Source organism: Talpa occidentalis, unplaced genomic scaffold (assembly GCF_014898055.3).
Source record: "Talpa occidentalis isolate TD23 unplaced genomic scaffold, MPIMG_talOcc4v2.1 talOcc4.9, whole genome shotgun sequence".
Lineage (NCBI taxonomy): Eukaryota > Metazoa > Chordata > Mammalia > Eulipotyphla > Talpidae > Talpa > Talpa occidentalis.
The window spans coordinates 34,081,173-34,098,914 of NW_023605305.1; the positions used below are offsets into that span (position 1 = coordinate 34,081,173).

A 17,742-nucleotide genomic window follows, 5' to 3' on the forward strand; every position below is an offset into this window, starting at 1 on the left:
AAGGCACTGCCTTGTCCACCCAGAGAATTTCTGCTCTACTTTAAGCTCTCCAGACACAGGCGTGCACATAGCCTTCTTGTCCTATCTCTTCTCTCCCAACACACAAAGCAAAAAAGATTCATCAAATCCACCCAGGATGTGGGGGAAGGGCTCTGGAAGCCACAGATCCTGAGTGCCAGGGTCCAACCTCAATTCTCCAGAGAGCAGATGATGAGGGTTCAGTCCAGAGAAGTTGGCCAAGATCTCCCCTTTCGTTTGGTGGCTCCTTGAACAACTAGGTGGCTTCTCAAGCCTCTTGCTCAGGGAACTCGGAATAGCCTGCAAACTGGTCTTCCTTCCTCAGTTAAGGAGAAGCAACAGGATAGGATGAGGGAAAGAAGCAGGATTCTGGGGAGAAATGGGTTCGGGAAGCCTCCCCACAGTCACCCAGGCAATAGACTAAGAGGCCTGGCCTGCCCCAGCAGGAAGCAAGGGTCAGCTCTGTGGTGCTGCTGGAAGAGCCCCACACTCACGAGCCAGGGACACGGCCTGCAGCTCTGTCTCTGAGGCTTACCTCCCCTTTAAAATGATGTCATCTCACCACTTCCCAGAGCTTTGGGACTGGGATACTGAGTCAAATACTTATTCTAGTAATGACTCTCACCGAAGGGATGAGAAGCTGTGCCTGGGATCCTCTCCACCTCATGGAATCCTTTAGGAATCGCCCTTTCTCTAGGCCTTCCTATCACATCACTCACAGGGAGCTGCGCCCCTACGCACATAACTCATCCTAATCTGAGCTACTCCTGGGTTGCAAACTCCCAAGGAGAGACCCCCATGAACCCCACCTGTTGCTGGGTGCTCTTTGGCTAACTGCATAGGAGCTGTTTAGATCTCCAAGCAGCCAATGCTGCCTCAGAGGCCAGGGGCTGGGTTTCTTCTGCTGACCACTGTACCTCTCATGTCTCTCCTTCTGAAAATGCATTTTATAAATGGGGATGCCAAGACCCAGAAAGATACTAACCCAGAACAGATGTCTAATCAACAAACTCTTAGACTGTTTTCACAAAGATACTCCAGCACAAATATCTTAGGATCGGAGGCTACAATGAATCTGAGGAAGAGGAACTTAATGAGATCCACATTTGGGGCATATCCTTTTTGACCTTGGAGCAAGACACTGTCAATATCCTCTTAAATAAAACTGACCGGAGCTGCCAGAAGGGGAGGGGAGAGTCTGCAGCCTACAGAATAGGCCATGGAGATGTGCTGGAGCGAAAGAGGCTGGCCCCAGGAGCAGAAGCTTTGGCCTTTTTCCTGGGGATCAACAGCTGGTCTAACAACAGGGCGAGGGGAGCAGGGGCTGGATCATAAAGAGCTTGGATTGTCTTGCCAAGAATCTGGACTTGAGGGCCTCCCCGGTGGCGCAGCGTTTGAGCGCTGGGTTGCGAAGCTGCCTGCAGCCTATGCAGCGCCGGTTCAATTCCCTGCCACTGGCGAGGGTCCCGCAAGACGCACAGACCTCTCCTGCCGCCCGCTGCTCCCCTCAGCAGTGTATCGTCAGTCTGCCTGTTCTGCTCCCCTCTCTGGCTCTGGTGAATTCTCTCACTCTCCCATGCTTCTGACTGTACCCAGTGCTTGTATAAAATAATAAATAAATCTTTAAAGAAAAAAAAGAAGAATCTAGACTTTAACAGGGAAAAGCACCCCACCGGTCTGTAGTTAGTCCAGGCCAGGGTCCGCCTGGTCACCATGAACACCGGGCACCAGGGAACGCCTTGCTTCCCAATCCTGAGAGCCCCAGCAGTGCCAGGAAGAACGTCGTACTCCCGAATGCATGTTGAACACATGGATGACTGATTGCCCCAGTAAGGAGCCCTTGTGTAGAAGTGTGATCTGCCCCACATTCCCAAACTCAGAGCTGGCAAAGCAGTGGAGCCGTTCCTGCTTTACAGGGAGGGAAAAGGAAACTCAGCGATACCCAGGTGAAATTCACTGGTGGCAACTCAGGAGCGTGGGCAAAGACCCAGCTATAAAGCTCATGTCAACGAGCCTGGCAGAAGCAGAATCATACACCTCTGGATGTATAGCCTGCGTCCCTGCCTCTTCCTCCCCCACTGGCTCTGGTCAGGTGGACGGGGAACAAGGGGTCACAGTGGCAGGGCCCAGAAGGTAAGCAGGGTGGGCAAGTAAGTGAGGTAATGTGTTTAAGGCCAAATAGGGCCTAGTGCTCAAGAGGTGCCAGACATGTCAGCTGACTTAGGAACACCCAGACACTCACTGCGCTGAGGCCCTGACTCTTGCGGGAAAAGGAGAAAACTCAGGCTGGCCCTTGCTTGTGGATGAGCTAAGGACCAACTCTACTCTGGCCTCTGGGGCATGAAACAGGGCATACCTACTTGAGGCAGCAATGACCCATCACTAACCTACGACTACACTGACCTGCACAGCCAGTCTTCCCCACAGCTCCACAAAGGAGGCATGGCAATGGGGGCGGGGCTGAGTGGCTGCTCCTTACATAGCCCAGGATCCCAGGGCCCAGACCGCAGAGCCAGGAAGTGGCAGTGGGTTGTCTTGATCCAAGGCCCTGTTCACAGTCACCGTGTTTTGTGACAACTCTCCTCAGAGACCTCTCATGCAGTTGGGTGCCCCTGCTCCCCAAACCGTCACTGCACAAAGCAGATGTGGGGTCCCTGGATAAGGGAACCCCTTGGGGAGCCCAGTATGCAGTCTGGAGCTGGCACTTTAAGTCCAAGATCTTACCAAGTCAAGAGACAGAACCACGGGGGCAGGGGACGGTGCACGTGGGCTGCGAACTCTCACCCACCATGACAGACAGAAGCCTCCTGTAGGGGCTGCTGTGGCCACAGCACCAAGGCAGCTAACAACCCCTGGCACAGCAGCTCTCAGGCACAGGGGGAATTTCAATTCTAAGAGAAACCCAAAGTAAAACCCAGGTCCAAAGGGGAAAGGATAAGCCAGTCCAAGCTCTTAATACCTAAGAGGCTGCTGACACGGATCCTTAAGTGTCTGATCCATAGAGATCTGGGAGTCAGCATGCAGCTCAGAGGGAGAAGCGACATCCGCTGGGGCCTCCCAGGTGTCTGGGTTCTCACAGGGATGGAGAAGCAGCAGCAAGGATGCTCCGGGTTTCACAGGACAAAGGGTCATTCCTGACACTCTCTTCCTCTCCCTTGAAGGATGATGGGGGGGGGGGTCATGGAGGAAGGGGGTCTGGTCAGGAGGTGGGTGGGGGAGCCCTGGCGGCAGGCCCCTCTGGCCTCCCGGTGTGGGCTGGCTCCGCATTAGGGGGCAGTCGCGGCCCACAGAGCTGCCGGGTGCTTTGTTACTGAGCAAATCTCCCAGGCACTGACTGCTGATGCATAGCTAACAGGGCGGCAGACATTGATTTATGTTCAACTTTCCATTTCATCAGTGAGAGTTACGGTGCGACATGTGGAGTTCACGTTTTTCAGAAGGGGGGAGAGGAGGCTCGAGTGTGCAGACACAAACATGTCCGCGTGCATGCACGCAGGCACACGCGCCAGGCAAGGCTGGAACTTACTTTTTTTTCTTTTTATGAGGGCGCTGGGGTGGGGGGGAGGATTGGGGGGGGGGGCTGTGGAAGGCAGCCTGGCACGTCAGGAGTAACCTTTTGTCCACTGTTGCTAGGAGCCCTGGTGCCGGTCATCTGCTGCTGGGCAGACGTGAGGCACCAGGCTGGCTGCCGGGCAGGGCGGGAGCACAGCCTGACCTTTGTGGAGGTGGTGTTGGCATGGAAAAAGGCTTTTTCCCCTCTCTCCTGCCCTAGCGTTTCCAGACAGGCCAAGCAATTGTGGGGGGCGGTCTTGTATGGGTACACAGCAAGGGGAGGGGGGTGAGGCAGCCCAAACCACAGTGCTTCAGAGTGGCCAGCGTTTGTTTATAAAACCCTATTGGGCACCCCTTGATGGGTATAAGTGCAAACTAAGGTCCTTCAAGGAGAGGGTGGCTCCCTGAGGGCACACAGCAGTGCTGGACTCAACCCAGGGCACCCAAGTACCTGCATGTGGGTCTTCAGGTTTAAGGTTTTATCAGAATAATGGGGGTAGGGAGGGGCTGCCACTGGGTGGAGCTGCTGCTGGGTGAGCCAAATCTGGCTTGGAACAGGTGGGGGCTGGGGGTGGGTAACAGCAGTGATCCTCCACCTCGGTTCTCCACCTCCAACCACAGGGCCTGGCAGTTGGGGTGCCCCGCCTCCTCTCTAAATCCTTCTCAGCAGGGGTGACCCTGCCTTCTGTCAGTCTGAAGACAGACAGCAGGGAGAGGGACAGGGGAGGAGGGGGCTGCTTCTGTCCTCTGGAGAACAGGCACACTCGCCCCTCACAGCACCTCTGCCCTTCTTCCCACAGGGAAACAGACAGGGTGAGGGGCTGGGGAAGGAGAGCAGGTCCCAGAAAGGGGAGCCCCAACAGACAGGGGCTTCATCAAGAAGTCCTAGATCCTACTGTCCCATCCAGGCCTGGCTTCCCTGAACAACGTTCTTGGCAAATCTGAACACTGGTTTCTCTGTCCACACAGTAGGGAGGCTGTTAGCTCTTGGGCCTTAGAGGGTCAAGGTGAGTTCTGACTTCAGGGCCTGACAGGAGTGGAAGCACCTGAGATCCAGCTTCTCACCCATACCTGCCTCCTCTGCTGTCCCACTGCAGCCCTCACCTCAGTGACCTCTCCAGTGTGGTCCAAAGCCAGCCAGAACCCTGGGTCTCCTCCTGGCTCTGCTTCTCCCCCAGCCCCAGCATCCAATGAGGGCCCACTGCTCTCAGTCACCCCTCCAGTTCCAGCCCTGGCCACCTCACAGGGGGCCACACCTCCACACTGGCCAGCCTGCTCCATGCCTGGCCCCTCCAGCCATTGGGCTTTTCCTGGGCCCTTCTTTAGAAGGGCTCCAGGCTGTCTTTAAGTGAAAGTCTTCGTGCATCTATTCATGGCTCACCTAAGTCCAGCCCTGCCCACCTCCTGGATACCCCCCAAACTCTGTCCCAGCCATCCAGGCCTCCTGCCATACCAAACTTGCCCTTTCACATCCACGTCCTGGCACATACTCTCCCTCCGCTGGCACATGGCCCGTCCCCACCCCTCTCTGGCAACTGCCTCCTGCTTAGGCCTCCGCTCAAATGTCAGTCCCTAGAGGAAGCTCTCCAGGCGAACTGCTCCCTCTGCCTGCCCCCACAGCACTGGTCCCCCAGGGTATCATTCCTGCTGCCTCTGACGTACCCAGTCCCTCCACCAGACGACAGGGTCTCCCTAATGGGTAGTCCTCTCCAGGGCTGGGTGACTGGGAGGTCACTGTATCCTCAAAGACCACGTCTGGCCCCTGGGCTAAAGGATGATCAACAAGCCGGGCCAGGGCTCACAATGTTTAAGGTCCTGGCTTCAGACTCGCCGTCTTTCAAACGGAGACCCAGGCCCCCACCTACAAAGTCCTCCCTAGAAGTGGGCATTGGAAACCACAAAAGCAAGGGGGTCAAGCATTGAACCAATGCTCTCCAAGGCCCCCTGGTCCCCGATGTGCCCGAGTCAGCACAGAGAAGCCTTTCCTGTCACAGCAGCTTTCTGGCAGGAGGAACGTCGACTCCTCTGCTGCTGCCTGCTTCCCGCTGGAGAGGAAGGCAGGAAATGGACACCACTCGGTCTGGCTCCTGGGAACTGCCCAAGCTACTGCCATCGGCATGTTCTCATTTACTGGGCTTTGATCCTCCCTGGAAACACATTGCCCCACCCCAAGGCTCACAGTCCTCAAAGTTCTCGGCTGGGCATCTAGTCTCTGCTTGGTTACTGCCAGTGCCAAGGAGCTCATTCACCACTTCATCATTAGTGTGGATGGTGGAATGTTTTCCTACAATTCAACTTCTTTTCTCTCAAGGGTCTAAGGGCAGAGGCAGAGCTGAGTATCTTCCACACATATAGACTTCAAGTCAGTCATCAGCACCCTACTGAGGCTGCTCCTCTCCCAGAGAAACCCCAGCTACTTCCCCAAGTGATAAGGAGAGAAGATTCTCTATATTCTCTGTGGGGAAGGTCCAAGGTTATGTGTCTCTCTCCCTGTGCTTTTCTGGGTCACTTCTTCAGTTCCTGGGCTACCAGGCTATGTCCTTTTCCTCTCCCCCCCCCATGACGGATGGGGAGGGTTCTCTGGGAAAAGACCTCAGCTTCTTCCCAGGGTGGATGAGTTCATCTGGCAGGAACGAGGACTCATTACTATGTCAATCCCTACTGTCCCCCAACCAAGGTGGAAAGAATCTGGGCATGTCCCAGAGCGGGATGGGCTGGGCTTCTGGCAAAGGGAGCTAGGTCCCCAGGATTGTGTTTTCCAGAGAAGGCATGGCCTTTAATCCTCTGACCTCTGCTGGGTCTCTGCAGTGCCAGCATCCATCATCAATGTTGCCAGCACTCAGGTCCCTGCTCCCAGAGAGCTCACAGAAAAGGCGCAGAGTAACTGCTCTGGGACACACACAAGGCCAAGGCATCACCCAGATCAGCGCGCTCCAGTGGCTTCCCACCCGCCCACAGGATGGACCCCATTTTTCCTAACAAGGTCTATCAACAACCACTGGCAATCTTTTCACTTTCGCCTCCCATGGAGCCCCCGTCATCCACCTCATTCTAGACACTGTCTCAGCCAGGGCTGTGCTGCCTCTAGGAAGCCCTTTCTGATCTCCTGTTTGGGCAGGCAGACCTTGCCTGCTTGCCTACTTCGTGCTCAGAGCAGGGATTACCTGTCAGCCTCCCTCGTAGGCTGGTTGCTCCATGGGCAGACAGACTGTGGTTGGTTCAATTTGGGCCTAGAGCCAAGCCCTATGCCTTCACATCAGAGGTGGTCAAGGATCATCATTAACCACAGTCCTATCTGCCTCCTATTTTCCATTCCATATCCATAAATGAGAAGTTGGGACTAGATCAGAAAGGGCAAATACGTAAGACATGTACCACCATCTAGGTGCCCATGTTCAAGGCAGACAGTCAACCAGTAACTGGTGAGCCCAGGCATAGCTTCAGAATCATTCTCAACACGGTATTCTCAGCAGTCACCACTAGCCAATCAGAGCTGGCATCTGAATGGAGAAACTGGCTAATTTTGACTTTCTCCTTCCACTATCTCCCTCCTTCCCTCATGATCTCATTCTCTCTTCTTCCTATAGACAATCAGACATGCATCTATGTTTGGAGGTCTGGCTGCTGTGGAAAAACGCTAGTCTAAGACCAAGAAGCCTGGGTTCCGACTGCAACAGCAGTCCTCAGTTCTTAGCTTTGGGCCGGTCATTCACCTTTCTGAGTCTCCCTTTCCCAAACAGCCATGCCTCCTCCACAGAAATGCTGTGATGGAAATGAAGCTAAGTCGCATGTCTAAAAACACTAGATAACTGAAAACAATTATTGGAATTTAAAACAAAACAAGCACAGAAACAGCCTGTGCTCAATGAGCTCTTTTCTGTGACCCCTGTCCTCCCAAAATTCTCTAGCTCTGGACCTAGAAATCCTCATCAGACAGTACCACTTGTAGAACCATCTCAAGGCCAAGGAGCTGGGGGCCCACTCCAAGACCAGGGGACCTGGCAAAGGCCAAGCTGAGTTTGCCAGATGTGCAGCCCAACTGATTTAAGCTGCTTGATTATATAAAATCCATCTGGATCCAAAGCAGAAAATCCAAGTTGGAAGGGCCCTCAGAGACCATCTGACCCATCCACTGGTGAGCAAACGGGGAGTGACTGGTCCAAGATTGGTCAGCAACTGAGTGGCCATGTGTGGGACTAGAACAGGTGTTGTTAGTCTCTCCCCACCTCCCTGGTCAGAATGCTGTGTCTAGAGCATTGGGGCTGGTTGGGCTCCACTCCCGGTAATGTGAGCAACATAAACTCAATTCAAACATTTCCCTGGGTCCCTGTGACCTACTACCTCCTAGGGACTCCAAGATATAGACAATCTTTTCAGAAGAAACATGCAAAATTAGAAAGCCCTTGTTAAGTGCCTCCATGACCCCAGGCACACCACAATATTCCCCAAGAGTGAGACTGGGTCAGTCTCCCAAACTACCTCCCTGTCAGCCTTCAACTCGCTACCAGACATGTCTCATGCCACAGAACAAGACAGGCATTGGCCACCTCAGAAACCCAGACACCAAACGAGAAAGAGCACACAGATGGAGCCTAATGTGTGGATGGTCAAGCCTTCTGGCTTCAGGAGCAGGTATGCAGCACAGCAGTCAGAGACCTGAGGAAGTAAGACCCATGCACTTTTCCAGGGGCCTGGATGGGGGAACAGTCACTCCCTCCCACCCACCCTAGAGGCCCCAATGGTTTCTAAATTTAGCGCCAGCTGGGGGTGAAGTCCTGACCTGGTTACCTTGGGACAGGCTCTGGCAAATGCTAGATCAACCAATCCAGGCTCCTCAGTGCAAAGGCGCTCCTACAGCAGAGATGCCTGCCCAGGCCAAGACCAAGCAGGGGAAGGAGCGCAATTGTTGGCAGCAGATAAAACCCTTGATACCATCTCTATTTCCCTTCTAATATCAGAGTGGCTGCCTGCAAGATGAGCGAGGGGCAGGGCCGGCAATCAATAGCTAATATTCCTGTTGTGAGCAACTGCTCCGGAAATGGGCTGCCACAACCTCCTTCCAGAGAGATACCCTTTTCCCTCAGCAGTGACCCAGTCTGAACCACGCAGCATCACAGCCAGGAAGGACCCCATCCTGAAGGGAAATGATGCCCCCAGGGGTAGGAGGCAGACAGTGGGAGAGTCCGTCAAGACTACCCAGAAAGCAGAGAGGACAGGGCAAACAGCTTCCTGCTCCCTGGCATAGCCGGTTCTTGATGGTCCACCCTGACTGGGGGTCAAGAAGATCAAGTAAAGAGGGTCCAGGTTACTTCTTTTTGATGGTGTCCAGCAGTGGCTAAATAAGGACAGCAATCAGTCTGGGCTTTCTGATCACACACTCCTGAACGTCACAGGGGAGGGCCCAAAAAGTATGCCTGGAATTAGGCTTTAACCGGGGACAATTATACCAAAGCAGGAAGTTGGGAGCTGCCCACATATCAGGCAGACCTCCGCCTTGCCCTAGACTCACGCCAAAATAGAAGTCAATGGCCTACTTGAAGAAGTGCAGCTGGCTCTTGTCCACCTCTTCCCACCACAGTGGCCTGGATTAGGCACCAGATGCCAGTAAGCAGCCTCAGGAGGGAGGCCCGCAGGTGGAGCCTGGGACTCTGTCCACCAGGCAGGAAAGTCACACCCGCATTGTTCCAAGGACATCGATGGCATCATGGGCGAGGACATGTGAACCTGGGGAGAATTTCCCTGTCCCAGACGGAACAGTGGAAAAACTACCACTGGGGGCGCAGAACCCCCATCTGCAATGGCGAGGAAGATGGCTGCTCCTTGGCCGGGGTGACCCTGCTGACATTTAAACGTCTCACTTTTTTATTGAAGTGCGGCCCCTCTCTCCTCTGCCTGAACCCTGGTAATGCCTGGTCTTCTCCAACCTGGAGCCTCCACACTGACTTCTGGGGTTGTCCCCAACTCCAGCCCTGGAACAGGTCCCAGTTTGGCAGCAGGTTGGGACTGTGCTGCGCCACACGTGTGCCACCCATGGACCCTCGCTGCCACCCACGCGTCTCTCTCGCTGCCATCCTGATGGAGGACCTGCCATCTCAGTTGTATACCCAAGCCTCACTGATTCCCTTCCTAGCTGGCGAGCTGCGGGACCTAACCCTCCTCTCCTGTGATAGAATATCAACTGAGATGTGAAATCTTGCAAGAAAAAAAAGTGTCTTCTACGTCACCTCTCGCTCAGGGAGGAAATCCCCTTAATATCCTGAAGAGGTGTTTGTCCTGTTTTTTGCTTAGACACCTCTAGTGCCAAGGAGCCCCTGCCTCCTGCAGCCCGTGTCTCTGGCAGGCCACACACAGTGCGAAAACCTGCATTACACCAAACAAAGGTCTCCTCGAACTTTGTCTCACTGGTCCTAGTTCTGAATTCTTGAATTTCATGTAAGAAAAGCCTTCTTTTCTATGTGACAGCTCTTTCCATATTCTTGTCTGGAAGTGCTAACCTTTCTAAAGGCATGGAGAACCCAAACAAACTCAACACTCAGTCATAGGCAGGTTTCAAAGACTGAGATGTTACACTCAAGAGCGTCTTCATATTAGTTCCTTCCAGCCCCACACCCTGATACCTCACCAAGGTGGTGTTTCCCAGTCTGCTTAATTTAAATCATATGAACCCTCCAGAGGCAAAGGCAGAGATGAAGGACAGGGCACAGAGGGGTGACAGCTACCCACAACCTGGACAAAACATGAAGTCCCAGCGAGAGAGGGAAGGTGGGAGAGGGACCAACAAGGTGCTCACTGGAGAAGGCCAGGCTCTCGCCCACGTGGGATGGGCTCCTGCCTCTGCAGGCAGAGTGCGGCGGGCACAGATGCTGGTGGGATGCCGGCTGTGATCACACTTGGAAAGAATCAAGTGGTTAACCAGAGGGAAAGGAAGGCAAGGCGCGCCAAGACGGTGGGTTTTTTGTTTTTTTAGATTACGTCTAAGGTTTGTCGTTTGGACAGGCAAAGTAAACAATGACAACGACAGCAGCAACAAAACAGAAACAAAGAATGGTTTACTTGTTAAAAAAAACCAACAAAACCTTTGTTAAAAGACAGCTCCACACGGACTTGGAAGCAGCCCCACAGCCTCCCAGACAGGGGTGGCCATGTCGGGACCGCGAAGCTGGTGTGAAGAAGACAAACCCCAGCAGAACTGACACAGCCCGCTCGGGAGAGGCCTGCTCTCGCTCTCCTCTCTCCCCTGCTCGGGCTTCGGTGGTGGAAGGAATGGGGAGGGAAGGGTCTGAACCAGCATAAAGCAACTGTATTTACACCATGGCAAACTGAGCTGTGACTTCCTTCTGTCTGCCTCCCTCCCACCTGCCTGGGACCTGGCCTGGAGTGAGGGGAGCCCAGGACCCGGGGCCCAGCACATACCTGAAAGAAACCTGGCGGGATGGGGCCTCCTGGCATCCCATCGTTGGGGGGAATGTTGCCAAGCACGGGGCTCGGGGCGGCTGCTGCGCTCTGTGGAGACAGAAAGGTGAGGGGTTAGGAGCTGCACTGTGATGAGAGAGATTTCTGAGCCCTGGAGCCCAATCTCCCCACCCAGTCACCCCAGGTCGACCGAAGACCCTCCGGGCAAGCCACTTAGTGTGCAGGTGAATAGCTCTCTGAGCCTCCCTTTCCTCATCTCTGAAATGCAGGGATAAAGTCTACCTTGCTTGGCCCCTGCAGAGCAGTAGCTGTTACTAAGCTGACTGCCTGACTCAGTCAGCTGCTTGATGCAGCTCCTTGAGGGCAGGTGAAGTTTTGTATAAAAGTCTGTACAGGTTGTACAGAGCAAAGATCAGCACTATCCATGACTCGATGTAAGACAGGTGGTCCACCTGGTAAATGTCCCTTGAGAGGGTGAGCGGGAGGGGCTGGATTTTGATTCCATCAGGGTCCTGCGTGCCTTAGGAGATGAGGTGGGCCCACCATGGGGGTGGAGGCGGGGGTGGTAGTGGTTGTGTTTGTGTGTGTGTGCGCACGTGTGTGTTGTGTGTGTTGTGTGTGTGTGTGGTTACTTTCCTTTTAAAACGCTGCTAATCTGGCATTTACCTGGTACATCTGCCTCAACAAATGCCTCCCAGGGGTGAACAGACGTTGCTCTCCCCAGTCTGGCCTCCTTCCAGACAATCTGTATCCCACCTGGCACATGGCCGGCGTGCCTGTGCCTGGTCCTGAGCTTGCACAGCCAAGGTGAGGCTGATAGGGAAGCTGCAGGCTCTGTCCCTCCCCACTGATTCTAAACCTCCCAGGTGCTCCTCCTGCAGGAAGCCTAGGGCCAATCTGGGTGGTTCCCAAGCCCTACCAGGACTGAGAATTTGGACCCGAATCACCAATCACCTCCTAGGGGTCTGCGTGGTTCTTTGGGACCCTTGGATCAGGAAATGGAATGCCTCCTTTCTCTCTTAAAAATGTAGCTTGCCATTTCTGCCTTGAAGAAGTCACTTCTTCCCTTTTGTTAGCCAGAAAATAGGAACCAGAACCTCTAACTTCCAAGCTTGAAGGAAGGAAATGAGGTAATGTACGAATCTATGAACACACTGCATGCAGCAAAATGAACAGATTCCCCTGGGAACCAATACATCTGGGTTCAAGTGCTGCTGCCTGTGCCAGCGAGAGGCAACTGGGCAAGCCTCACGTGGCCTTTCTGCCTTTTCTTGTAAAAAGGAGGGATCTCTGTTGTCTCGTCTGCTCATCAAGGCTGCAGAGGATTAAGTGACAGGATGGGCTGTGTTTTGTAAACCTGTAAAGCTCTGTACATCTGGAAGCAGGCAGCACTCAATATGGGGCACGCAGTGGGTGTTTTAACACATCCCCGGTAAAGAATAGGGATGGGGTTGGGCTGGCTGTCGCAGCCCATCGTTTCCAAATGATTCTGCCTGCAGAAAAGCAACCCTCTCTGTAATTAAAGAGATTCTGCCAATATCCTGTAATGTGTTTACAACTTCTAAGCATCCCCAAACATCCAGGATCTAGGCCTCCTCACCACCCCAGGTCTGAGGCCACAAGCCCACTCAGGAGGAGAGGCCACTCCTGCCTCTGCCTTGCCCAGACCCCAGCATTATCTGGGAAGAGGGCTGCCCAGGGGAATCCGCCAGGTTATCCATTAGCTGCATTGTTGTTTGTTTGTGGTTGGCGGTTCTGTGAAAATGCAACTTTTCCTGATTTATAGCCAACAATTACCCCGCAGCAGCAGGAGAAGAAAAGTTTTTGAAAATGGGGTGAGATAAACATCCACCAATATTTTCTTCAAGTTCCTTCAGAGCCTGGTTTTACATTTAACTCTAATCCTTCAGGAACTTATTTTGGTAAAGAAGATGGATCTTATGCCTTACAGAATCAATTGCCTTCTCCTCCCTGATTTGAAATAAAATTCTTACAAAGGCCTGGGTCTACTTCTGAACTTTTAAAATTCTGCCCTGTGTCTCCAATACTCCACTTTAATGATCAGAGTTTTACAATGTGTTTTATTATCTTCCTAAATTTTTTAATGGAAGTTTTCTGGCTTATTGCTATCTGCTTATCCCTCCCTTATAAAAGCCACTCCCTATTCCCCCCCCCCAAAAAAAAGTGTGTGTGTGTGTGTGTGTGTGTGTGTGTGTGTGTGTAATAAAGTTTGCAGAGCCAACATGTTTCCAAAACAGAGGCACCCTCCCAGAACATGACCTTTCTCCAATAATTCAAGAATTTATTCAAGTCCTACAGTCAAACATGGACCAGTGACGACCAGTAGACAATAAATATGGGGAAACCAAAAACCCTCTCTTGCACTCACTAAATGTTTTATTCACAGTGCGGTTAAATCTGAACTTGGGATGAGGATGGGGAAGAAAGAGCTCCTGTCTGGTGAGAAGGGTCTGATGGAGGCACAGCTCTGGAAGGGGGTAAAGAGAGCCAGCTAGCCCGGTGTTCAGAACTGAGCTGGGTGCTTTCACACCATCTTTCCCAGAACCCTCAGAAGGCCTCAGAGAGAGCATGCCAGCACTCCCACTTCCAGACAAGGAAACAAATGTCTATGTGGAAAGCAAGTTCAAGATGACCCTTTCCAACTTTCCTCCTCAAAGAGTCCAGACCTATGCTTGATCAGTTTTCAGCCCAGAGACAACACTTTGTTTTTACAGAAAGATCTGGAAAACTTTGCCAACTTGATTCTTTAAATTAACATTTATCATTTAGTATAAAACACTTCCCTATAACAAAAAACAGCAAAGTAAAAAGAAAACTCATCACTGTATTTTGTTAAATACATAATAAATGAGCACTTTCCCCCTCTATTTCAATGGCCAAAGACAACACAATTTTCTAATGAGCCTAAGAGGATATAGAGATATCATTATTTAACCAATTTAATTAACAGGCATTAAATCAGTGTTTGCTAACTTGGTGGTTACAAATGGTGTCTCTTTTGTGTTATCTTTTGAATCACTACCTTTTGAAATGGTTTATGCTGGTCATAAACCAGTTTATGCTGGTCATAAATGGTTTTTGAAATGGTTTATGCTGGTCATTTGGAAAATCTGTATGTATGGTAAAACAATCATGTCCTTTTTCCCTTCATCATGTACTGAGGATGTAAAAGAGGGATTCTTTATGATAAAAAATATACATATAACTTTTAAATGAAAACTTTAACCTCTGAGCGTGAAGAACCAAGTCCCACCCCCTTCCCCCGCCCCAAGATCTCACTGCCCTAGGAAATCAAGAGTGAGTCAATGGTTCTTGGAACTGGGGGCAGGTGGGTGGTAGGTGGGTGGTCCTTTGAATGTCAGGACCAGGGTGACCATGGTTCTAGTAAATATGTTGTAATTCTCTGACATCATCAAAGAAAGAAAGGCCAAGTGGGCAGTGACTAAGGTGGCAAGAAACTTCTCTAGCAGCAAAATTAAGTAACTCAGCAGTGGCCTAATTTGTGTCCCAAATTATGACAGTGACTGCTATTTGATTATGAAGCGAACATACCCTCATAAGAGAAGGGTACAAAAGCATAAAGAATATGAGAAGCAGCAAGCAGTTATATATGGAGACCAAAGGGTTAAGAAATAATCTTTGTTCACAAAGTCCAATCCAAAGGACCCAACTAGCTTCAAGACCCAGCACACAGTGAAGCATACAGCAGGTGTTCAATAAATGATGATAGCTTTTATTATTCAAAGACCTGCTCAAACCTGGCCATCTGGAGTCAGACCTTTCTGGGTTGCTAGGAATCAACCTTTCCCTGCGGTTTGAGTTAGAGAGCTCCATTAAGGCACTCAGCAAAGTGTCTCCTGTGAATTTTCTCTAAAAACACAAAACCCAAGCCCAAACCCCCTGACATTCACTGAGGCCTACAGCATGCTGGCTGTGGTAGGTACACAGGATGGAACTCCCCCACTGGAGTGTGGGAGGAAAACACTGGATTCAGGAGCCAGAGACTTCCTGTGTGGCCTCAGATCCTGGCTGGGAGGCCATAGAGGAGTCCCTTTTGCACTCTGGGCCTCAGTTTCCCTATGTGTCCAAGAGTGGGATTAGAGGAGTTGATCTCTCAGAGGTCATCTTCCAAACTGCTCACCCTAGCCCAATCCATACACCCAGGGGAGTAGAAAGAGCTCCCTGTATGAACGAGAGAGCAATCCTCTTTCCAGAGTGCCCTGGATTTTAAGTCATCTCTGTTCACTACTTAGAAATCAAACAGTCAAAACCACCTAGAAACCTGTTATTGGAGTCTGGAGAAACCAGCCTGACGTTTGGGTTCTGGTTCCCTGGCTCTCCTCACCAACATGTATCCATATTTGCACAGGCACACTGACTCAAGAAAGAATCAAACCAGGCATGCAGTCTGGTAACTTGTACATTTTTAAAAACGGATTTAAAATTCTTTTCTAAATAGGAAACAGGCCTTGCATAGGGTGGTGTGGCCCACTGCAGCTAGCTTAGCTGCCTCCTCTAAGTCTCTGGGGTACAGTCAACTTGAAAAGCTCAAGGTGCCTTCAGAAAACACCCAAAGCAGTTCCCCCTGCAAAGTATTTTAATTTTGCTCACAGCAAAGGAGACTTCCAAGGAGGGCTGACCCAGGCTAGCTTTCTCCCTGAAGAGTAGGGTTTCTTTCTGATGCCAGGGTGGTCCCCGCCCTGGGGCTCACTGCAGTCCCTGGCCTATGCGTGTGCATAGGCACATGATAGCTGATGCCATACTCGCTGCTGCCACATAGGCCAGGCACCCCTCGCCACCCAGATCTGATTCTCAGTAGTGATTTCACACGAAGATACTGCCTGCTCAGAGTAACTCCTATCTCCCTGATCCCAGTCCAGGGTGCAGACCTGGACTCAGAATCTGAGCAACTGGGAGTGCCATGCTCAGCAATTTGGACTTTCTCCTCTAGCCAGTGGAGGAGAGTTCTAAGCAGAAGAGCTACCCACGACTTATGAGAATTTCATCATATCCTGTGCGAAGCATCCATCTTCCTGCACCTGCTGACAAGCCCCTCTGACACCACCGCCAGGGTGCCCAAGGCTTCACTGACAACCACAGCTGGCAAGTTCCAGCTGTGGTGCTGGGCCCCTTCCCTGCTCTGGAGCAACAAGTCCCCTGTGATGACAGGACCAGCAGGGTCAGTCCAGAGGAACCAAGACACCAGCTCCCCACGGCTTCCTATTTTGTCTTACCTCACAGAGGGTATCAAGAATTTGTGCATCTCGAAGAAGTGAGGGGCTGGGGGACATTCCTTAAAAGATGTTATCTTCTAGCCTCACCCAAGAAGCCCAGTTTTCCTCTCTCCCAACTAGCAAGGGATTCCCAACCCCCACCCATTTTTATTCTTTTAAAAATAGTTCTATACACACGAAGCTCCTGGAAAACTGACTGAAAAACAAAAGCTCAGAGTAAACCCCGGGACTCTTGCCAGGTCGGCCAACCCCTCTTGATGGATTTACAAGGCTGCAAAATGGTACTTTGTTCTACAAATCCCATCCCTCCTTGCCCCACCCCAATACTCGGGCCTAGGCTTGTAGCAAAGGGGGGGCCCACATACTAACAAGCAACAGCCGCTTTTCTTGACTGAAATTCAGCTCAGGCCATGTGGCCAAGCACTCAGGACACCCGAGGTACACAGTGTGCATGAGCTGGGGAGCAGAGGTCACCAGGGAGTGAAGGGCTCTCCTGCATCAATTATGGGGCGAGGGCAAGTGGGGAACAAGAGGAGTGTGTCCATGGAAGGAAGGGATGTTTGCACCAGCATAATCCAGCTAGAGCTGCAATGTTTTATGCAAAACCCTGCAGGGACCAGGGTCCCTCTGGGCCAAGTTTCCTAGAGGGAATTTCAGCAGCATCAACAAACTAAAGATGCCGCTGAGGAGGGGATGAAGGAAATGTCGTCACATAGATAGAGAGGCCAGGACTGAGAGGAGTGGGGTGAAAAGAGAGAAAGAGTACAGGAAGCGGTCTCTTGGTTTTATGCACAAACCACAGATGAGAATCCATTTGGAGAACAAATTCTGCAGTTTGGAGAAAACACAGAGCTGTTACTAGTTAAGACACAGAACCAGTTGGCGTTAAAAATAGGTTCAGATGTCACACAGGGGTGAGTGACACAGGATCCCTGCCTTCAAATAACCAGAGGGTTGCAGCCTTGCAAGGAAGGAGGAGTGGATGTGCTCTCCTGGTGCCAAGGGATGGCCCTGGGTCCAGGCTAACGCTCTGAGCTAGCAAAAGCTTTTCTGGATTTGAGCTTCCATGTGTGTGGGCTACATTAGCTGGGAATCGCTTGGTCAGGACAAGGCAAAAGCACACGACAATGCTGCCACATTAGAGCCATGCTCATTGTCCCAGCTTCAGTTTTCCCCACTAGGAGGGAAGAACATTAGCTACTGCCTGTTTCCTGGGGATTATTATGAGAGACAAGTCTGGGACTGAGGGTCCCAAAGTCAGGGTTCCAACAATGGCTGCAAACCACCTAGGTGGATTATTGTAAGGTGACGCAGCTACTAAGTGGCTCTAACTTTAGTACCTCTGCCCCTCCACTTCCGATCTTGGGTCCAAATAACCCTTTATACCTGCAGTTCCCAACAAGAACTCTGGGTGCATTTCGAAGCGATAAGCATCACAAACATAAGCACAATGTAGTCTATGCATTTTATTTTATTTTATTTATTTATTTTTTAAACAAAATGC

The 17,742-nt window shown here is 51.6% G+C and overlaps 1 protein-coding gene across 2 annotated transcripts in view; it reads right to left on the minus strand.

The window, feature by feature from the left end:
• The window catches only part of SSBP3 (single stranded DNA binding protein 3), a 152,938-nt gene that overhangs the window by 33,520 nt on the left and 101,676 nt on the right, over positions 1-17,742 (minus strand). For both annotated transcript variants that reach the window (XM_037501084.2, XM_037501083.2), the window contains exon 5: positions 10,984-11,073. In XM_037501084.2, the coding sequence (XP_037356981.2) occupies positions 10,984-11,073 (90 nt within the window). The remainder of the gene's footprint in view (positions 1-10,983; positions 11,074-17,742) is intronic.